General features: G+C 41.3%; 1 protein-coding gene across 2 annotated transcripts in view; it reads left to right on the top strand.

Annotated features, from left to right (window-relative positions):
- The window catches only part of EFL1 (elongation factor like GTPase 1), a 119862-nt gene that overhangs the window by 76679 nt on the left and 19271 nt on the right, over positions 1 to 23912 (top strand). For both annotated transcript variants that reach the window (XM_072737444.1, XM_072737445.1), the window contains exons 16-18: positions 9633 to 9764; positions 14215 to 14362; positions 22452 to 23434. In XM_072737444.1, coding sequence (XP_072593545.1) covers positions 9633 to 9764; positions 14215 to 14362; positions 22452 to 23434 — 1263 coding nt within the window. The remainder of the gene's footprint in view (positions 1 to 9632; positions 9765 to 14214; positions 14363 to 22451; positions 23435 to 23912) is intronic.

Consider the following 23912-nt stretch of genomic DNA (forward strand, 5'->3'; position numbering starts at 1 on the left):
AGGTATATTGTGTTCAGCATATTGCTAGGCATTTAGGATGTTCTAACTTACAGTGATGAAAACTGCTACCTTGTGGAAATTTTATTGACCTGTCATTTTACGAGAGAGCAGCAAATGAGAATGGATGTGTCTGTCGGGGGGCCCCATCTTATTCAGTTCTCTTTAAGCTGATTCTCCCATTAATCCAGTCTCTAGCACAGATTCCTTGGTCCTTTATTAAGGAAGTTGATACCAATACTGACCAAATGCTTTCATTTATTATAAAATTAAAGCCCACTACTACTATAATGTAAGCCTCACTAATATTTTAAGTGATATTTTATTCATCTATAATGTGATCAGTCCACAGTAACAACTGCTTTGAAAGCTGCATGAACTGGCAAAAGTACCAGCTTGCATTAGGATGACCTGAGTTTGCTTAAAATCTAGTTAACATTCTAATACTGTTTCATTTCTTCTTAGAAATTACATTTCTTCAGGTATTAAGTGAGTTGTATCTGTGCCATAGTAACTATGCTTCATCAAGATGCGGACACATAGCAGTAGTCTCAGACATCTCAAACTCCAAGGCTCAAGGACTGAATAAACTATCAGCAACAATGTGACTGAGTTTTCAAAATGCTCTGCTGGCACTTACAGTAACAAAATGCAAGAAAACTAAATGTGGGGTCTTGGTCTTCATTTCCTTGTCCTTCATAGTGCTCAGCACAGACCTGTAAATCTAAGTGGTCAACTGGTGTTTGTTGACATAAATCTAAAATGGACAGGAATTATATGAAATATTCTTTCACCAACTATTTTGAGCTCTACTTTTAAATAAATCATGATATATGAGATTATTAGGTTCTGTGGGACCCTCTAAATTCTGTAATTACTGAATTGACTTTGAAGAAAATATTAATCATTGGAAAAATGATTATTATGAATGGTAGAGGACACAGTGGTAATGACAGGTGACACAGGCCCACATCTAATGCCAGGATGGCCTGTGAGGGGATCTCGAGATTAAGGGTCTTCATGGAACTAAGAGGGAATAGTTCAAGGTATCAGACGCCTCAATCTCAGAACCTTGATTAACCTCAGGAAACATTCTAGCTCCCCATCAGATAAGAATCCAAAACTCCCTTAGTGGACACCAGGCACCAGGGAAATCCAAGTCTGGCAGTCCAGAGGTGAGAGCACAGTTTTAGTATCTAGGGCCTAAACTGGCTAATGCAGATGTAATACATATGCAGGATAATCACAGAGTTTATTGCTGTGTGGTCATTCAAACAATGCAAGTATTCAAGGCACAGGAGCAACTGAAAGGCTGTGTGTGTTTTTTTTTTTTTTTTTAATCTTCTGGTTAAAAAAAATATAATCATAAAAATAGCATGTAATATAATGAACATCCACCTAGAAATGAAATTCGATGATAATCTACCTTCTTGCCTAATTTCAAAAACATCAATAGTTACCTTTGTTGTGATAAGATAAATAAAAGAGAAATGATCCACAATGAAATTAAATACATTGCAGCATGTCAGTGCTCCAGTTTGACCATACCGATAGCATAATCAAGTCAGGAACTTGCAATCACCGTGAATGTGGTGGCTGCAGATGTAGCTTGATACAGATGTATGGTACTGATGACTCAGATGCCATGCGTGGCTGTCAGTGAAATGGTGAACAGCTCCTTCTCAGAACAGAATTCTCGAAAGCTCAATATATTAAACTGTGAAGAAAGTACTTCATTATTAAAAGGAAGTTAGATTTAAGCTCACATCATTATAAGCAGGTTTGTCCGGCAGAATACTCAAAAGCTGTGCCACCTTGGGGGAATTCCTTGCAGTGGATGTTTCTGCACATTGCAAGGCCCTGGTCCCTGGTCCTGCCTGCTGAATGCCAGCAGTAGGCTCCAGCCAGAAATGTCCCCAGTAGAGACCAGATCTCCTAGATCGTACCATTGGTGTTGTGTCACTGCTTCTGGGTTGCTGCCAGTGTGCACTGCTGTGATGTTCCCAACACTGGGGGATATACAGCTGGAAGTCAGACTGGTGAGCTGCACTGTGGGCGTACTTCGCTGAACATGCAGAGCTGTTCTCTTGAGTGGTCATGACAATTGTTTCTGTCTCCAGTGCAGAGGACCTACTTATTCTGAGCTTCTTTACTAAACCCGTGCTTTCTTCAGATTTATACCGGTTTTATTGGCATGAAGTGCCATCTCATTGTTTTAACTTGCATTTTCCTTGTTATTATTTAGATTAAGATTTTTTTCATGTGTTTTCTGACTGTTCAGAGCTTCCTTGTCTTTCAGTCTTCTCTTGGAAGTGCTTATGTTCTTCACCTGTATTGCTAGTGGCTTGCCTATCTTTCTCATTGATTTCTGTTAGTTCTTTATATATTATGCTTACTAATCCTTTGTCTTTTAAACATTGAAAATACTTTGAAACATTTAATCCTTGGCTTTTTTGTGATACAGTTTTAATGATATCATGAGAGTTACCAGTCTTCACTGTGCCATCTTGTGATCTGTGCTTTGTTTTTCTGTTTCACCTTCAGGCTTTCGATCCCTGGGAGATTTATTTTTCTATGTGCTGTGTGGTCAAGGCACACGTACTGTTGTTTCCATGATGTTTGCCCAGTGGTCCCTCCTTCCCCCATTGTGTCCCCTTGGTCATGTCTGGATTCCCACATACACAATTCTGGGCTCTTTGCGCATGCTGTGTAATCAGACATGCCACTGCTGCAACTGCTACATTGTGCATTGGGTTTCCTTTAGTTGCACTACTTTCCCAGAAAGGAGTTAGGAACAGAGCCTTGCTTCTCTGTCTGTATTGTGACCTGAGCGCAGAGCTTGGAGGTTCTTCTCAGGCCTCGTGCATTTGGGTTGCCCTCTGTTTTCTTCCCTGGATCCTTCAGTCAGGGTCTGGTATGAGCCTGTGACAAGGTTGCCACTTCATCTGCAAGTGACTCTGCTTCCCACTTTTAACTGGAAATACCTGGAAATACTTTGAGCTGAAACATAAATCCAGTTAAAACTGTCTGGTTGTATAAAGCCATATCTCTTTTCTTTTTTTTTTTTTAACCATAAAAACAAATTTCCAGTGTTGTTTTAAACCATACCAGGCATTTTGTACTTCTTATGTGGTTACTTTTGTTATATTTCCTTGTTTATTTAAATCACTCGAGTTGAAACCTATCTCAAAGGAGCATCCCATAAAACTGTGTAAAATATAAATGTAGGTCAGTGGGCCAGGATACAAAGCTCCTATGTGGATCTGATTATGAATATGAATTTTATGCCTCAAAGGAAGTTATTATAACCTTCTTTACAGTTAACCAGTATATGTAATAGTTAACCAGTTAATAGTATTTGTAAAAAAAATTAACGAATTCATACCGTACACCAAAAAAAAAACAACAAAAAAAAACCAACCCCAAATTGGTTAAGAACTTTAGTAATAAAACAACCCCTACAACTACCACACCACCACTTCCATTTACACATGCTCACTGTGTGCCTGGGACTCGGACACTGTGTGTGGGCATCCTCGGCTCACAGGAACCCTGGAAAGGTGCCACTTGCTGCATTTGTATGTTGCCCATGAGGGAGCTTTAACTTGGAAGAGGTGAGGTGGCCGGTGTAATGCTCAAGCTGGAGTTACATCCTGGTTCCTGTGACCGCAAAGTGCACATAACATGGTCACATGTTGTTAGATGAGAGAACCGGCAGCAGCTGCAGGGTCCCAGAGAAGTGGAAATAGTGGGCTGAAAATGGATCTTCAGTCATACATGTGGTCCCAGGGCCTCTGTGGATGCTGGCCAGTATCCCACTGGGTCTCCGAAGGTACCATGTCCACCATCACCACCCCTGCCCCCCCCGTGGTGCTGCCCTCCCACCTCACCTCCCCAGTCATCCCCCATACCCACTTCTCTCTCTTCCATGAACAAACCTTGTGTTTTTCTCCTTGTGACCTTTGTCACATTTTATTGTCACCAACTTCACCTGCCTTTGTCCACATCTGGATCTTCAGTTCTGAGGACACAGCTGTGCTCATGTTCACCTGTTCATTGAAAAAACTTTATGAAGTGCCTGTTTGTACCTTGCCCTCAAAACATAATCATCAAAAAATGAACAGAAAGTTGAATAGATATTTATTAGTTTTTTTGAAAGCACAACTTTCTAAGCATTTAAGCTTAGATACCAAACAAAAAAGGCTCAGAAAAGGTACTAGAGAAGAATATAGACATAGAACAAAAAGAGAAATTATGGTCTAGAGGGAAAAATAAGAATCACAATATTTATCACACACACACACAAAAAAAAACCCATATACAAATGGCAGGAATAATTATGAAGCTGAAAGAAGGGTAGAGAAACACTTTGGACAGGTTATCCTCTGCTGAGTCCAAAATCTGGATGTGAAATCTGGATCTTGGCCTCACTTCCCTCCTCATCCCTTCTGCCCAGCCTCGGAGTAACAGCCCTCGCTGCCAGCTCTGCTCCAGGTCTGGTTCACCCACATCCGCCCTCAGTGGAAAGTCCAGGCGTGGCGTGCAAGGCCCTTGATGCTCTGTGTGTGTTCCTCTGGCCTCCAGCTTGGCCCGCCCTCCACCGCAGGCGCTCTAGACTCCTGGCTTCCCTAGAAAGCGCCTCTGGAAGTCTTTTTGGTCCTGATGTGACACACCAAGAGATGACCTAAAGGCTTTTTTCTTTTTCTTTCTCTGACTGCCTTTTTATTTGCTCTGAGACAGGATATCAGGCAGCATTTAGTGATCTGTTCCACTTCCAGGCCCAAGCTGAAATTTTTTCACTTTTTTTTTTTTTTTTAAGATTTTACGTATTTGAGAGAGAGGTGAGGGTGAGAGAGACAGAGAACAGAAGCAAAGGGAGCAGCAGGGGGAGAGGGAGAAGCAGACTCCCCGCCAAGCAGGGAGACTGATGCAACGGCTCCATCCCAGGACCCCAGGATCATTACCTGAGCTGAAGGTAGATGCTTCACTGACTGAGCACTCCGGGTGCCCCTTCTTCCATCATTTTAATCCTGGGCCTCCCTTACCATGGATTCTGGATGAGGATTTACAGGCCCAGTGGCATTAGTCTGTTCCTGCAGGAGTGGAGGGAGTCTGGCTCCCTTAGGACTCTTTCTTGGGGTGTAAATTGAGACTCCACTGTGACACCCAGGTGTCACTCCTATCTGGTGCAGGACACTGCAGGACAAGTTTTTGGCTGTTTTCTAACGTGGACAAGGACAGCAAGCCTCCACAGCTCCAGAAAAAAGTCTTTTTGTTTCCTCAGGTATTCCTTCTCCTTACTGTAGGCCCTTCTGAGAGCAAGGCCCTGGTCTTGATGTAACTTGCCTAAGAACTGTTATTAACTGCTTATGAGCTCCATCTGTCCCTATGAGAAGAAGAAATTCTGACCTGGTGATGTCACTGCTGTAAGATTTTCCCTGGGGCCTCTTGTAACACAAGCTACAGGGCAATTGATTTAATGGACTTCTTGAGCATGCTGGGGAAACGTGACCAATCCTCTGAAAACCTCAGTCAGCACTGTTGGTCTACTTTGGAGCTATTTATTCTGTTAGCCAAGCAGACTTGCAAAAGGCCCTCGAGTATATTTTATATTCATGTACCCATCTGCCCCCCTACCTCCGTAACAAGTTATAAAGTGTGTGGATCCCCTGTGTTGCCCTCTGGAGCGAGTCAAAGGGGGCAGAATAAGAGTTTTGCTGAAAAATACAGAATAAGGGCATGAACTTGAGACAGAAGATTTGGGCTTCTTTGGGATCCAAAGACAGAAGGACCTAGATTAGAAGGTGGTCTTCCAGCCAGTGGTTTTCTGGATTCACACTACCCTGGAAACTTGGACTTTAAAAAAAAATTTTTTTTATCCAGTTGATCTTTGAACAACTGGATCCAGATTTGAACTGCGTGGATCCACTTATATGTGGATTTTTTTCAGTAAATGAAGTGCTGTAAATATATTTTCCTCTTACGATTTTCTTAATGACCTTTTCTCTAGCTCACTCTATCATAAGAATACAGTGTAGAATACATATAACATACAAAACATGTATTAATCAACTATTTATGTTATCAGGCTTCCAGTAAACAACAGGCTGTTAGTAGTTGAGTTTAGGGGAGTCAAAGTCACATGCGGATTTTTAACTGGATGGGGGCCGGAACCCCTGACCCCTTGTTGTTCAAGAGTCAGCAACATGGTCTGAATTGCCATGTCTGTTCTAAGGTCACGTTCATTGCTCTCATGGGCCTGAGGCTCTGTGGGCGTTCATGGTATATAACTAGCATTTGCTGTGGAGATGTAAAGGAAGCTGGTATCTCAGATGTATTAAACAGATTAAGAGGAACGAGTTGCTGGTTCTTGAGCAGTAATGTTTAAATGGCTTGAAATGAAACCTTGGCATTTAGGAGACTATATTCTAGCTAGAGTGTTAACATCTTTTCCCACAAAATTGGTTTTTTTAAAAATCCAATACCATTTTTATACCAGCATTGAATGCACACTTCAGAATCCAGACTTCCCTGAAGATAGTAATGCTGTTCAGATGGGCAGTGGGTTCAGTCTGTAGGAAGCAGTGTTAGAACTCAGTGACATTGTTACTGTCTTCCTGCCCGCTGATGTGACCTGGGCCTAGACTCATTCAGCCTGTGCTCAGGGAGTTGTTCAGAATAGAAGAACGTTGTCAGCAAAGAGCCAGCCTGTCTCTCAGACTCCAAATGTCCAGTCTCAGACCATAAAAGAGGAGACATAAAAGATGCTCCTGTATATTGTTTCTGGAATACTTTTGAAAGGGAAATATTAGAGAGCCTGGAAAAAAATTGGGGCCTGACTGTGTTGTCCAGTGCTGATCTGCATAAATAAGAATTGGGAGGGGGCGGTGTGCCAGCCTGGCAGGGGCCTACGGCACAGGGCTCGGCATTTACCTGGGTGTGTTACTTTCCACCCCAGCCCTGGAGCCGGAGTTCACCTAAGTGATCTTGTGGAGAGAAGAAATCGGAGCAGAGAGGACTTGGATCATTTATCTTCAACCAGGCAACAGTTGCCCGTGTCCATAGAGAAACAACGCTAGCTTTCTGGTGTTCAGGACGTTGCTGTGACCCCATGTTCCTGTTTCCTCAGCCTGTCTTCTCTCTCTCTCTCTCTCTCTCTCTCTCTCTCTCTCTCTCTCATAGATCATACATCTGTTTTTGATAAATATTTAAAAAAAAAAAATAAGCTTGTACTCTTGTAAGTCCTTAACCCTAATCAATGACATGATAATTTGATCTTTTTTTCTGAACTGTTATTCTGTCCCAGAAATTCTGAAGTGATTCTCTTGAAGGAATATGTCCCTTAACCCCCTCAGCCCCAGTTGAAAAAGGCCTCAGCAAATGTCCTTTCTGTGAAGAAACTCTTCCTCCAAAGTTGCTATCACTGTGACTTGAGCAATAGGAGTGAAAGAGAAAGGATAAAAAATTATATGAACATTGTAACGATAAATTATGTGTGCCTGGGGGGGGGGGCGGGGGAAATGAAAACATTGATGATCTTAGGATGGTGTGATCCTGGGTATCCTTTTTTCAAAATTGTGTTATCATTTGAAAACAAAAAGCTTCTTCTAAACTGTGTTTTGCATAAATACCAGAGTGTACACTTAATAATTATCTGTTAGTACTTCAAGGAATTCTTAAAGTGATTCTTAATTTTTTTTTTCTGATTTGCCCAATAACTTAAATGGTCCCTTTCCTGGATTTTAAGATCATATCTTAAATTAAGTAAAAATGGTGACACGTCATACAGATGGTGGGTTTTTGATGATCTTTGGAGCATTGCTTTTTCTGTAAATCCTTAACCTTGACTAAGAATACTGTGGTAATAACTTTTCTCTTTTCTATTTTGGGGGGAATTACAATTATGTTCACAAATCTGGACACATCTAAGTAGCAATAATAGATTTGGTAATTTGAATAGCAAAATGTAGACCAGAAGTTCAGACAGACAGGGTTGCCAATCTGCTGACCATCTGCAGCCTACATCTCTGGTAATACAGAGGAAGGACTGGCCTCTCTGTTTCCATTGAAACCATGTGCTGTGTGTGCATGGTCAGAGGGAGAGGAAGGGAAGAGGATATTAGTCCTAGTAGACTTGGTGGTAACTTGGGCAGACCCGGATCTGTTCCATCATTGTTTACCAGTACGGGGAAGTAGCAAGAAGCTTGGGACCAGGGTAGACCTTTCTGTGTGCTGGGCCAAGGGGCATGGTGATAAGAAACTTATACCTTGACCAGATACATACACAGGATACGCGAGGACTAAATTTAGGACCTTGGAAACTTCAGTCTGGGGAGGGTCCCCTACACAAGAAAGGTCTAGAAATCCTGTCATGAGCTGAACAGTTAAAGGAGCTAATGATGTTTAGTGTAAGGCAGAAAAGGCTTCAGAGGATCTGACGGTAGCCTTCAAAATCCTGAGGGTGTCCGATGGACATGGAAGCCTGTCTTATGTGGACCTCTGGAGAGCTGAACTGGGCATGTGTAGCCATAGGAGGAGATTTCCTGTGGTTAGAGCCTCCCTTCATGCAGGCAGGTGGTGAAGACTGGAGGCATTCAGTGGGGGACGAGGGAGGACCATCCATGCTGTATGGTCACACCACGCTGTATGGGAGACCTCTCCACCACCTTCTGAGCTTGTGTGCTGGAAGCTTCTGTGTCACTTCCCTTCCCTTCCCTTGCTGGATGTTCGGTCGTGGAGCATCCCATCACCCCAATACCTTTACATTGGGTGTCAACCAAAGGCAACAGAGTTGTTTCCTTGTTTCCCTTCCGTTGTTGTTTCTGAGCTCACAGTGGAGACATGGAATGCTGATGGAATGTCCCTGCCCATCTCCTGTGTCCCCTCTCCTTTGAGTAGACTGCCTCCCCTTCCATACCCTCCCTAATCTTTGCCTTAGCCCAGAAGCACAAAAATGACCCTTGTATGTATGACTTGAGTTCTTCTAAAATGCTGTCTGCTCTTAGTGTGGATGTGAGGCTCAGTATGCCCCAGGAGCTCCCCTGTCAGCACTCTCTCTGCCTCCATCTGCTCAGGGATGGATGCCCTCCGGGAGGGTCCTATTCAACTGTCTCTGGGAGCCTGAAGTGGGGAAGGTGCGATGTCTTCTTCTAAAATTGGGGTGGTATGAGGGTGGCTTGGGTCAAGGACTCCAGAACAGCCTCAAACCTGAAGTCTCCAAATGCCCTTGACCTGAAGCAAGGATTTGAGAAAAGAGACTATTTCAGTAGACACTCACTTTCATCACATTAATGTACTTTAAAAAACTAAAACTTATGATTCGAAATCATCAGTATTTTCAGACATGTATTTGGACGTGATCACTTCTGTGGTCAAAGTAGAGATGTGTTAGCCCAGTTTGATATAACCACATGACTTGTGCGTCTGGAAGCCAGTGGCCAGCAGAATTCCTGTCTGTTTATCAGCATATCAGCAGTTAAATAGTATCCATGGGTGCTGGTCGGCCTCGTTCCTTGCAACATCTTTAAGTGTTTTTCCTCAGCAATGTATACACTGGGTTGATGGTCTTATTTTTCTGACGTAAATTCAGAACCCATCACCCTTTACTGATCGCATGGATCTTTTCCTCCCTGCAGGCATCGGGGGCCTTCAGGACTTGGTGCTGAAGTCAGCAACGCTGTGCAGTGTGCCATCTTGCCCGCCGTTCATACCACTCAACTTCGAGGCCACCCCTATTGTGAGGGTTGCTGTTGAACCGAAACACCCAAGTAAGATGACTTCATTTTTAAAATCCTGTAATGTTCATTACACTTTGTAAATGCATGGATTTCATACTTGACTCCTCGCTGTTTGTTTCAGCAGTATGCTGTGAATTCTCATTCAGGTGCATAATAGAAGCAGTCCTCCCCCTACCCTACCATCAGGCCACACATTCTGCCAGTTCTCCAAAGGGAATCTGACCTCTGCCTTAGGAACATGGTGTACTTAGGCACCTTTGTTCCCTGAGAAACTGGGTCCGTCTGTCCGGCAGAGACCAGGGCATCTCCGCACCCTCACAGCCCTGGCACGGGGGGAGCCCTTCCCTCTAGGTTTGCTAGATTATCTGGTCATGGAGCATTTCCTGCCTGTTTAGAAGCATGTCCTGCCCCACCCACATATGCCAGATTATGTCCTGACTGGTGCTTAGTCTTTGGCTTCTAGCATTTGCCTGAGCAGTCCTCAGTAACTCTTGTATGTAGTTTCCCATGGCATCGCTAACCCCAACTCTGCTGTTCCCAGTGCTTGGTGGTAGGTCAGGAAACCTCCAGGCTGTGCTCAGGGACCCAAAGGACAAGCGCTGTGAAGTGGTAGATCTCTGCCGAGGTAGAGGATGGTCCCGTTGCCCTTGCATGGCTGTACGCCTCCTCGCCCCAGAACTTGGGCCTTCCGAAAGCTTGTCTCTGCCTCAAGTTCTACCAGATAGCTTTGGCATTGAGGCTCCCTGCATGCTAGAGCAGATACTTGGAGAACTGCATCTCTGACCTCTGGGCTCTGCCCTAGGAAACAGCCATCTTCGTTGGGCCCCAGGGATATGGCCTCCTTTCTGGGCTGTCATTGGAGATAACCAGCGTGTGGTGACTGACTGCATGGACTTACCCTATTCTATCTAACACCCGCTTCCTCTCTGTGCGCTTGTCCAGATCTTGGGCCCTCCTGGTTGGCTCTTCTCTTCCACTGCGGGTCTGGCTCTGGCTGTTGTCAGCGCCTCCAGGCCTCAGAAGTACATACAGTACAAGAAAGTTCAGTTTTATTGGAGTTGTGACATTTGAGTCTGGCAACCATAGCTTATTCTTAGGCCTTTCTAGTATTACTTAATTCTTCTCTATTCCATTTTAGATCTAAACTTTTAAAACAGAGATTAAAGAAATAACTGATAATTCAAACCATGATTGTTTACTAGAAATTTATATTTGAAATCTGTTTGAGGGTTGTGTGCTGCCCTATGCTGTTGTCTCTGCCGAGTTAACTCCTAGCCCTGAAGGGAGCCGAACCAGCTTCTCTACAGCTTTGGCGGCAGGAGGAGAGGGGCCCTGGTAACTCGCTCCTGCCCCCATCCTGTCTCCATCCCGTCCCATAGCAGACTCTCAGTAAGAGTGATTTCCTCTCCATAAATGAGGCAATGGAATAAATAGAAAGACTTAAGGATGATCCATCTGGATGCTAGAGTTTCCCTCATATGTGTTTCATTAGAATGTACTAGGTAAAAAAGAAACTAAAATGATTTAGAAGAAGCACCCAATTCTCATAATTTTAAAGAGTATTGCTCCTTTTTCCCAACAGATGTATTGTTTTTGCTGGATTTACTGTGCATGTTACTGACTGTGTAACTGAGGTGCCCCATTCCCACACTTCTGTATCCGAATTTTATACCCACTGTTCTGTCTTCTTGCTGTTGTTACAGGGCCCACATCTCATTACACACTGAGGATGTGTGAGAACACTTCTCCCAATGCTGTCCTCACCCCGTGAGCCCTCGGGGACAGTGACTCTGTGTTTACTGTGTCCTAGTGTCTTGTGCCCCTCCTCACTGTGGCGCAGAGCCCCATTCTCCATGGATGATGTGTGCCAACTGCTGTGGTGTCCACCCTCCTGTACCCAGACTTCCCAGTGATACTGCCCCTGAGAACCACCAGGTGGATGTGCTATTTATTTCTGAGCAGAACAGGCCGTTTTTTCTTGTTCATACTCACAAACTGGGTTGACTAATCTACAAGACAGCCTCTTTCTCACTTTCAGCGTAGGTAATTCTGAGCACTTGTTCATCCACTTTTCTTTTTCTGATTTCTGAAGCTGGAGTTAGGATACCATGGTGACCACCTCTCAGTTCTGTATCCACAGGGTCCTCCTAAGATCAGACACCCCTGTACAAAACAGTGTAGACATCCCACAACTGGTATTATCCTCTTCCTCATTACTCCATGCCACACACTAAGGATTTTACATTGACTGTTTTATTTAATCCTCTCACTAGCCCTGTGCTGTGTTACCCCATCTTCATGAGAGGTAAACTGAGGCTTACACTAACTCTTGCCCACGGCTCTACAGGGAGTAGTCAGTGCCCTGTGGCACAGCATGGCAGCTGCTGTTAGCCAGTAGTCCAGCACCCTGACATGGAGGCTGAGTGCTTGTGTGGCTGAGGCTTGGGGGTCACACATCACTTAGGCTCACTCTGGCCCACATGGGCCCATCAGGACTGCCGGGAGGTGAGGACAGCTGGGCTATTGTAGAGATGGCTGCCACAGAGACACTTTGTTGTTTTTGAAATCTTGTCCTGACACAGGACTGTGATACAGCCATCCAAGGATCTGCTTATAGCGTCTGTTGACTTCGGCCCATCACTTTAAATGGGCCTCACTACTAGGAAAGACACCTCAAAACTGTGTGGTCCAGATAGAAGAAATAGATCATGGGCTGCCTTTGCTAGCTCACAGTGTCTGTTTTAAAACCCAGTCAGCAGTTTATACACAAAGATTTCCTTTAAATCCAGATAGTATTTGTCATCATCTCAGGATTTTTTTTACAGTATTAAAAGATGTTGATTTTTTTATCTTTAACAGATCATTTGGAAGATTTTTAAGCAGGTTAGGAAAATCAACTTCCAGATTTTAAGAGGTTAAATCAATGTTGTTTTTGCCAACAAAATGACTATCATTGTAAATAAACATTTTCAAACATCTAATTTCAAAATGTCTCTATATTCCAAGTTTTATTTTGAGAAAATTTCTTCTTTATTGTTAAACTGTCACCTTTACTATGAAGAGATAGACTTAAGTGTATTTGCTTTCTTTTTTTTTTTTTTTTAAAGAATTTGTAATTTGGCTAATGGGGAGCTGGTGGAAAGCTCTTTTATTTATTTTTTAATTGATTCCTCTGTGCTTTGTGTTATTTGTGTCATCAGTGGTCTTTTTGCAGGAATGCTTTTCAGCCATGCTTCAAATCCTATGAAACTTAACACTAGGTAATGTAATGCCCGTGAGTCCACTTAATGAGGCAGAGGAAGACACAGTATACTGAGAGGGAACAAATGAGACCGAGTCTGGTAGCCCCATGCACAGTGGGGTCCTCTTATTGCATGCATCCCATGTGTGGTTCATGGCTGCCTGGCTTTGCGGGGGGCTGACACCTGTCCCGCATGCTTCAAAGCCCGTGGTGCTGGGACCTTGACATAAGTCCTTAGCTTCTCCATACCTGCCTCCTCATCCATAAAACAAGAACGGTACTCATTTCTGCCACATAGTTAATGAGCTGTCTCTATGAAGTACTTGTTGTCATGTCACTAGCTAATATGAAGTGTTATCATTAGAAAAGCTTTATTTCAGAACCAAGTAGATATGGATAAATAAATAGCCATACTGAAAACTACTGATGGCAGAAAGTTCCTGTGGCTTTGTTTGCTTGGCATGTTGAAAAGCAAGCATTGAGGAATGGTAGAGGCTTTCCTTCAAGTGCAGAAGCGAAACCAGGCTGCATAGAAATGCCTTCAAGACTGGAGTCTCTACTTAAATGAACAGTAGCTGCTGAGCATGCAAGAAGGTGTGAAAGAGTGGCTAAGCCCACGATATGGACCAGAATCCTGGCCATGGCCTCAGCTCCCACAGACCATACGGGAAAGCTGCCGCATGCCAGAAGCACAGGCAGCAGGGAACACAGAAGGTGCCCATGGCTTAGCGGGCACAGTGGCCTCAACCCACGGGACAGCTTTCTTCTAAAACACAGTTTTGTCAAGAGCCTCAGGGTGATCATTTTACATGTTTGGCTCTTCTGCAGTTTCTTGAATACCATGTGAAGTGGGGTTTTGTTGTCATTATTTGCTGATTTGTTGATTTTAACTCTTCTTTGGGGAAGAGCTCTATTACATTTTAGGTAGAGAGTATGTACTTCTGTAATACAAATTTAGGTGGATTTACACATACAGTGGTGGTAGTTTGTATTTGCCGAGCATTTGAAGAAGTGGTATAGACCAGCTTTGGGAGTCTTGACGGTAAGCTTCTGAGTGTTTCATGTTAGCGCTCTGTACTCAAATGAGCAGAAGTCAGTTTTCTTCACATTGCTGCATGATTTGGAAGAGTTATTTTAAGACTTTCATTATACTTTTCCTTTCAGTGTCCATGGACATCGTCTTGAGGTTTGATGGGTCCTTATGCTGCTCTTAATCAGCACTTCGTTCTATTAACCTAGGTGAAATGCCTCAGCTCGTCAGAGGAATGAAACTCTTAAACCAGGCTGACCCCTGTGTCCAGATCTTAATTCAAGAAACAGGAGAGCACGTCTTAGTGACGGCAGGGGAAGTCCACCTTCAGCGGTGCCTGGATGACTTGAAAGAAAGGTAAGATGGTGGTGGGCCAGCATAGCCCCCAAGTCACTGGGGAGCAGTGGGTCCTGAACCAGGGGGACTTTGTGGCTTGTTTTTGGAGAAAAATGAAATGCCCTCAATTCAAACATGAACTGTTACTGTGCTGTCAGATTGTAGACTAGGTTTTTAATGACTGACCATTTACTTCTGGTAAATACTCTAACATTTTTAAGCTTAAGTCATAAAATATCTCTATACATCAGTATTTTCCTGTAGGTGCACACACACACAGCATGTCAGGGCAACAGAATGACGTCATACATTGTGAGCTCAGGGGCCACTGAGACAGAGTTCTCTCCTTCCTGATGGAGTCTATGCGAGGTACACCTTGAGGGGATCTGTTTCTCCATCCTGGTGGTGGATGCCTTTCAGGAAGTAGGCATCCCAGACCACTTTTTATAAATAACACTTTTCCTCTTTATTCCCAAGCCAATGTGTGTTTATTATAGCAATTAGGAAAAGCCAGAAGGATGAAAAGAACCACTAACTTATATTTGGGCTCTCAAACCCGCAGCCTGTTCTGTGCACATTCTCATATATACGGACATCTGCATATGCGCAGCTCTGATTTGGTTACATTAACTTCAGAGGTGTTATTTCTGGCTCACCAGGTGCCATATATTGCTGGCATATTTTTTAGGCTTCTGATCTACATTATCCTTAGGAAAGGCTGATAGAGTTTACACTGTAGCCAGCAAAAAGTATTTGAAAGTGCCTCTTTTCCCAAATTTTCGTCAACCCTGTATATTTTTTTAAAATTCACAGTCTGGAAGACGGCTAAGATGTTCATTGTTAATAAAGACATTTTCCATGCAATTGAAACATTTCTTTCTGTATTTCTTGGCCATTCATTTTTCTTCTTTGATGAACTGCCTTGTCATGGCCTTCCTTCCTCTTATTTTTAAAATTCTGGGGGGCTGTGATGATTGTAATGATAATTATAAATAATCAACATAATTATATACTAAATATTACATGCCAGTCACTGTATTAAACACTGTCTCATTTAATCCTTATGATGAGCCAGTCACATTGATAGTAGTACACCAACTATTACTACTCCTGCTACGATACTACTACTAAAATATTCCTGCTGTAGTATTCCTGCTATAGTCGTCCTGCTACTGCTGATAATGGAATAGCATGAAAACAGCTGCTCTGCAGCACCATCCTGGGGATGTTGTAAAATCTCCTGCTGGAGGAGGAGTTTCCTCAGCTCTGTTCTCTAGTTTAAATGATGTTGTGACTTATTCCTTCTTTAAATGGTTTTATAGCCATGATTAGCACAAAACTGGAAGGCACATCTTCCATCTCCTCAATATTGATAACATTTTCTTACAATTTCTGAAGGTTATAGTATCAGGTTAGAGAATTCTGCTAATTGGATAAATCTTAAAGTATATTTAAAAAATAATAGTTCTCAAGAGGGTTTTTTTTTTTAAACATTGAAATGTTATGTTAGTTTTTGGGGTCTTTGAACTAAATTATTTTCTCTTTTCATACTCTGTTGCCAATTAAAATTCATGTTAAATAACCTTACATTTCTCAGGCCATTAACTCCTCTTTAAAAAAAAAAAAAAAAAAAAAAAAAGCTTTTCAGCACTTAGAATTACATTTCAAATAATGTTTTCCCATAAACCTAAAGTTAATTTAATTGATTATTACTTATTTGTATCTTTGTTTAGTCTTTTTTCATTTTCCTCTTCATGGCTTTCATATGGGTACTTTTTTTTTTTTATCTCAGGAGAAAAGAACTATAGTTTACAATAAAAAAAATTTGTTTTTAAAAAATATGCCCTTAACATAGCATTAAAATACTTTAGTGCATCAGTTTATTTTGGAAACTACTCTGTAAACCTTTTTAGAAAATATCCAAATACCTGAAAATAATTTAGACTTACATTGAATGAGGCTAACAAAAGCAAAAACATGTCTACTTTTCAAAAAATATATACTGTTTTAATAAGATACTTGATAAATTCTGAATTGTTTATTATCTTCTTCCCCTAAAAATTCGTTTCTGAAAGTGAGGACACCAACCCCCTTCAAAAGAAAACAAATAATCTCCGTGTGGCCCTGGTGTGACAGAGAAATAATGCTCAAGTTCATTGTTTACTGCCCCTTGTCAAAGAGGAGACCTGGAGCCCAAGTAGAGAGGGATAGTTAGCAGGGAAGACTAAGCATTGGAGAGGATAATGGATGGATCCTCCAGGACCCCGTGAGGCAGAGTTCTGTTACGTGCCCCATGGGGACCCTGAGTAACTGCATCAGCTGGTGTTGACTACAGGTCACTGTATCTTTAAGTCCCTCGTGGCGTGTCGGAGTTTAGGGCACCTTGATGACTCAGGTGCTAGGTAGCTTGTCCCAGGCCAAGAAACAGAAGAGAATATTATAAGCAGTATTATGCCAATAATTTCAAAGGAAATGGGCCAAGTCCTAGAAAAATCTGACCCATGAAAAAATAGAAAGCCTGATAGTCCTATAACTATCAAAAGAATTCAAAGTTGGAATTACATTAAACATATCAATCAAGGGGCACCTGAGTGGTTCAGTCAGTTAAGCATCTGCCTTTGGCTCAATCATAATCTCAGGGTCCTGGCGTCGAGCCTCCAGTGAGGCTCCCTGTGCAGTCAAGAGACTGCTTCTCCCTCTTCTCTCCCCCTGCTTATGCTCTCTCCTTACCTCTCTCTCCCTCTGTCTCTCAAATAAATAAACCAAATCTTTATTTAAAAAGAATATACCAATGAATGTGTGTTTACCAGATTAACAGAAAAAAAGAGAAATCATCTCAGTGGACTAAGGAAAAACATTTTTTTTAAGGAAAAACATTTAATAAAATTCAGCATTCATGCATGATCAAAACTCGTAGCAAACTAGGAATAGAAGGGAATTTCTTTAAACTGATAAAGAGTATCTTCAGAATAACTATAGCAAACATGTACTTACTGGGTGAAATTTTTGAAAGCTTTCTTTTGTGATCAGAAATAAGACAAGGATACCTCCTATTACAAGTTCTGTTTAGCATTATATTATCCGTCTTGGGCAGCATTATAAAGAAAAAAAAATGAAGGGTATGGGAATTGAAAGGGAAAAATTAAAACCATTACTGTTTGTACATGATATTGTGTACTAATAATCCAGAAGAATCTACAGAAACTGTTAGGATTAGAAAGTAAATACAGCAGAGTTGCTCTATTCAAGATTAATATGCAAAATCTATTGCATTTCTATATACCATTAGTAAACAGAAAATGAAAATTATTTTAAGGTTACTATTTATAGTAACAAAACTATTAAATACCCAGGAATAAAATGTACTCATTTATAGGCCCTCTGTGCAAAACCTATAAAGCACGAAAGAAAGTATCTTTATGGCTTTAAAAAGTTAATATTATAATGATATCAGCTTTCCCCAAACTGATTATATATTCAGAGCAGTCCCAATCAAAATCCTGCTAACTGCATGTGTTTGCAGAGCTTGGCAAGTTGATTCTGAAGTTTGTGTGGAGATACAAAGGGCCAGTAATGACCAAAACCCTTAAAGAAAGTATAACAAGGTGCAAGTTCTTACTGCACTCACTGGAAATCAAAACTTATTTTAAAGCTACAGAAGTAGGCTCTGTGCTGTTGATACAAGGATAGATGGATGGATGGGTAGACTCTCACACAGCATAGAAATGAGGGGTACGGCGTAACAGTGGGAAGGCTGCAGATGGGGCTGGCAGCTCAGGCCTCTGAACTCCTGACATCCTGAACTCAGACATTTATTCCAGGTATATAGTAGTGTGGAAGGCAAAATTATAAAGTACCTAGAATATGGGAAAATATCTTTGAGGCCTCGGGATAGAGCAAAGCTTCTTAAATATAGAGTGTTAAATGCATAAATGACAAAGTGAAGTTTAATCATCAGAAGATACTATGAAGAGTAAGAAGGTAAGCCACAGGGTTGGAGAGCACATTTGTAATATGTGCAATAAACAAAGGACTGAAAGTCCCAATGTATAAAGAATTCCACAAGAGCAATTCATTCAAGAGGCAACAATCCCTAGAAATTGGAACAAAGACTTGAACAGGTGCTTTACATAACAGAAGTCTACAGACCAATAAATACATGAAAAGATACTCCACTTACTAATTAATGAAACAAAATTAAAACCAAAGTGAGATACCTCATACCCACCAGAGTGGTTGAAATTTAAAAAAAAAAAAAAAAAAAGATGCTTTTCGGCACTTAGAATTACATTTCAAAAGTGACAGTATCAGATGGTGGCAGAGATAGGCAGTAGGAATTCACTTACATAACTAGTGGGAATGTGAATTGGTACAACTACTTTGGAATACAATTCCATACTATATATTCAGGTAGGATGTAAGTATTTCCTGTGGCTTGGCAAACCCACTCCTGTTTCTAGTTTAAGGGTACATAACACAAAGTTTGACAAACGTGCATCATGAATATTCATAGCAACAAACATTTTAATAGCCCAAGACTGAAAATAAATAGCACAGTGGGTAAATAAATAAATTTTGATATTTTCTTACCATGAAATTCTGTAATCTCAGTGAACAAGCTAACAAGCGAACATGGAGAAATCTCACAACATAATCCTGAGCCAAAGAACCCAACTGAAAAAACAAAATTCAATCCTGTTTATACATATAGCACAAGAAAGCAGAGCTGATTGAAGTAAAGTACGGGGGTTCCAGGTTCACGTGATAAAAAGAATTTTAAAGAAAGGACGACAGTAGAACTCAGGATGGGCTTGGAGGAAACCCTGACAGGTCCTGACAGCAAATAGTCTTGACTTGAATGGTTGTTTACGTGAGTCAGTCACAAGTTGTTTACGTGTCGTTAGTCACAGATCAGTAGATGTTTGTTTGGTCACCTGTCCTATAGGACTATAGAATTTTAGAGTATTTTAGCCCTCATGGGACAGAACCTGCCTTCTAATACATAAGCTTCCTTTTCAGCTCACACACATTTTCAGGAATATATTATGCGCAGGAGCAGGAGGTAGGGGACAGTCTTGTCCAGGCCAGAGAAACTGTCAGTGTTCACAGTGTCCAGAGCTCAAGGAAGTACCAGTCAGAGACCACAAGACCTCCAGGTGGTGGTGGTCAGGGTGACAGGAAACTACAGGAAGTTACTGGGGTGTCTAAGCTTGCTGCATCTTCTTTGAAGTAATGGTGGCTCTGCATTCCCGGGATTTGAAGAGCCTTTGATCCCAAGGGGCTTTGCAGGTGTGACCATCCTGTACACAGTCCCACTTCCATGGTGTGGTTTTCATCAATCTCATAAATGATTCCTATAGAGACTTCCTGGGACCCTCTGAAACTTGAAGGCTAGTCTGACACACAACACCTCACAACACGAGGAAAAGGGGGTGATGTCATAGATATGGCACTCATTATCTTAGTAGCTGTGCAGTGATTTTCTGGAATGTTCTAAAAACATGAGTGTATTTTCTCAAAATAATGATAATTTAAAGAATATTTTCCTATTTCTGAGATTGCTAAATGCTTTCCTTTTTTAAAAAAATCAGAAAAGGGTATTAAAATTTTATTGAATGCTAAGCATTTTTACAGATGGTTACATAGATTGATTACTTTATTTGACATTTTTAATATGCTATATTATTTTAACAGATCTCTTAATACAAATAAATTTTTATACCCTGTGATAAAAGCTACTTAGTGTTGTGGTGAAGTATTCCTTTGATGTGCAATAGCACATCTGATTTTCAGTTAATATACTAATATACTAACTTTCAGTGTGGTATAACTGGAAAAAGAATGGATTCTGAGGTCAGACCTAAATTTGGGTCCTCGGTCCTCTACTGACTAGCTCTGGGACTTTGGGGGTGTGGCTTAATCTTTCTTCTCTAGAAAATGGGGATAATACTAAAGATATAATACATGTAAAACATTTAGCACAGTGCCTCATACATAGTAAATGACTATTAAAAAAAAAACATATATCCTTTTTTCTCACTGTTATTTTAGACTTTATATTTGAATTCTTAAGATTGAACTGCAGGTTTGTCTGTGTATACTGTTTTTGTCAAGTTCAAATATTAAAGTATATTTTATTATTTTCTTAACACATGAAAATGTGTGGGGGCATGTCCTGGTGTACATAGAGGGCACCAAATGCATGTTGATGATGACTTCAGCTATAATTTTTATATTAGCCACAATACCTTGAATAAAGTAGTACTTTTGAGTTTTTAATTTTAATTCCAGTGTAACTAATATACAGTGGGTTTATTTTAAAATATTTTATTTATTCATTCACGAGAGACACAGAGGGAGAGGCAGAGACATAGGCAGAGGGAGAAGCAGACTCCCTGTGGGGAGCCGGATATGGGACTTGATCCCAGGACCCCAGGATCATGACCTGAACCAAAGGCAGATGCTCAACCACTGAGCTACCCAAGTGCCCCCTAATATATAGTGTTATATTATTCAGGTGTATAATATAGTAGTTTGGTTCCATACATTACCCAGTACTCATTGTAAGTGTACTCTTAATCCCCATCACCTATTTCACAAAGCATATATTTTTCTTATTTTTCTCATTTTTCTTTTTCTTTCTTTTTTTTTTTTTTTTTAGAGATAGAGGGAGAGGGAGAGAGAAAGTCCCAAGCAGGCTCCATGCTCAGTGTCAAGCCCAGCACGGGGCTCAGTCTCACAACCCTGAGATTATGACCTGAGCCAAAATTTAGAGTCGGCTGCTTAAGTGACTGAGCCACCTGGGTGCCCCTCACAAAGTATATTTTAAATTAATGCAAAGTCAAAACATCCCTTACATATTCTGTAACAGTAATAACAGTGAATCATAACAGCATTGAAATAAGCTAATCCTTGAAGGTGAACACATTCCCTGGCAAAAAAAAAAAACGTTTCTTGAAAATAATGTTTTTTTACATTATTTTCTACCACACTTTATGGTATATTCAGGTTCCATATTCTAAAATCAGTTAGGTTCACTTTTTACCAATTTTGATAACATGCTGTTTTTAGAAAACCATCCATTTATTGAGTTTTAACATTTCCCAGAGAAAAGCATTGTTCTGCAATCCCAAAATTTCATGTAACATGTATATGTGAGCACATACATGTTTGTATGTCCATTGATTTGTATATCCATCCATCCACTGCCAGTGGCAGACATAGAGCAGACCAGAGCCTTGATGTTACCTGAGAGTGAACTAGATAGAAAAGAAGAGAAAAACTGCATGGTTCTTTGTCATCACAATCAATCCACACCAATTTCTCTGAATCCCCTCTCTGCAAATTCATGATTCATTTGGAAGAAAATGTAGCATGAAACTAAACCTCATGACATGTGGAAAAGGGGCTTTCTGAACATGGTACCAGACTAAGGTCCAAGACCCGCGCTGGCCAATACAGTAGCCACAGGCTACGTGGGGCTATTTCATATTAAAATTAAGTAGAATTAAAACTTCGGTTCCTCAGTCACATCAGGCACATATCACATGCTCAGTAGCTACGTGTGGCTATTTAAATTTAATTAAATAAAGCCTCATCTCCCCAGTTGCACACTCCTGCATCATGCTAGCCTTGCCATGAGCCTCACTATCAAAGCCAGATATGTTGCCAGCACTTGACAAGGTGTCCTTAAGTTCTGATATTCTTTGTTCAGAGTTATAATCATGGAGCTTTTCTTCTCCAGGTTCTTAAATTGGCAAATATTATTTTAAAGAATTCATATGTCAGATCTTACTAAAATATTTATTTTCCACTCAAAACATCTTTTTCTAAATAGATGGCTTATTTATTTTGAATGAACAAAGCAGTGACATTCTTATATATTCACAGAACTCCCTGAAGGTATGTCCCCATTAGAGGGAGTCCTTTCAATCCAAAATGAAAGTGGATTTTGAATTCTGATATGATGTACAGTACCGATCTTTCCTAGTAAATCACTTCTGTGTTTCTGTGTTTTTGCAGACTCCCCATTTTGTGATATTTCTACATGGGAGTTTTGATGCCATTTTTTATCATATAACCTTGCTATTTCTTTTGAATTTGTCTGTAGGTTTGCTAAGATTCAAATCAGTGTATCTGAACCCATTATTCCATTCAGAGAAACAATCACCAAACCCCCAAAAGTTGACATGGTCAATGAAGAAATAGGCAAACAACAAAAAGTTGCAGTTATCCACCAAACAAAAGAAGATCAGAGCAAAATCCCTGAAGGAATCCAAGTTGACTCTGACGGGCTCATCACAATAACAACCCCCAATAAGCTTGCCACACTCAGTGTTCGAGCCATGCCCCTTCCAGAAGAAGTCACACAGATCCTGGAAGAAAATAGTGATTTGATTCGTTCTATGGAGCAGTTGACATCCTCTTTGAATGAGGGTAGACATAATCAGATGGTGCACCAGAAGACCCAAGAAAAAATGTGGGAATTCAAAGGGAGACTAGAGCAGCACCTAACAGGGAGGAAATGGAGGAACACTGTTGACCAGATCTGGTCATTTGGCCCAAGGAAATGCGGGCCCAACATATTAGTAAATAAGAGTGAAGACTTTCAGAACTCAGTATGGACAGGCCCAGCCATCAAAGCTTCAAAAGAGACCAGTAGATACCGAGATTTTGGCAACAGCATCGTGAGTGGTTTCCAACTAGCAACCCTCTCTGGCCCCATGTGTGAGGAACCTCTCATGGGTGTCTGTTTCATATTGGAAAAGTGGAACCTAAGTAAATTTGAGGAACAAGGGGCGAGTGATAAACACAATCCAGAGCAAAGAGACTTGGTGCAGGAGGGACAGGGGGGAGGAGAAGCCTGTTCCAGCAGAGGTGAAAACCAGGGACTCCAAGATGGCAGCCTTGAGCCCGTGGAGAAGAAGACTTCCCAGAGAGGAGAGTCTTCACTCACTGACTGCTACGGACCCTTCTCAGGACAGCTCATCGCCACCATGAAGGAAGCCTGTCGCTATGCCCTGCAGGTGAAACCTCAGCGTCTGATGGCAGCAATGTACACTTGTGACATCATGGCCACCGGTGATGTTCTTGGTAAGAAGGGGCGAGTATGGTGAGGTCTCTGAGATCAGAAAACTCAAATGCACTTAATATTTTTTTTACAGAAGCTACATCATCATCTAGTTTACTAAAAGACTAAGGTCTTTGAAAGCCAGGCATCTTAAATACTAAAGTTGTGATGGGGTGGTTGGGGGAGGAAACTTGATTACCCAAGGTCTTTTCATTTGCGGCACATAGACTCTTTTCTGTCATGAGAGGTCTGGTAAATGAGCTGTAAACTGCCCAGAAACATTACCACCCAAACCTGTGCAGTATATTCTTTCTCAAGTGAGTAACCGTGTCAGTCTGGGTAGCCAGAGTCTTCCTGGAAATGGTAAAAGAGGAGGGTGACATTCTTACACACCTAACACAGAAGGACTTCTATAAATTCTGGGTCCCTGTGGAAGAAGAAAATTGTTGGGGGCTTTATTCACCACTAAGCATTACCTCAAATCCCACTCTGATTTTTCCT

Source organism: Vulpes vulpes, chromosome 14 (assembly GCF_048418805.1).
Source record: "Vulpes vulpes isolate BD-2025 chromosome 14, VulVul3, whole genome shotgun sequence".
Taxonomy (NCBI): domain Eukaryota; kingdom Metazoa; phylum Chordata; class Mammalia; order Carnivora; family Canidae; genus Vulpes; species Vulpes vulpes.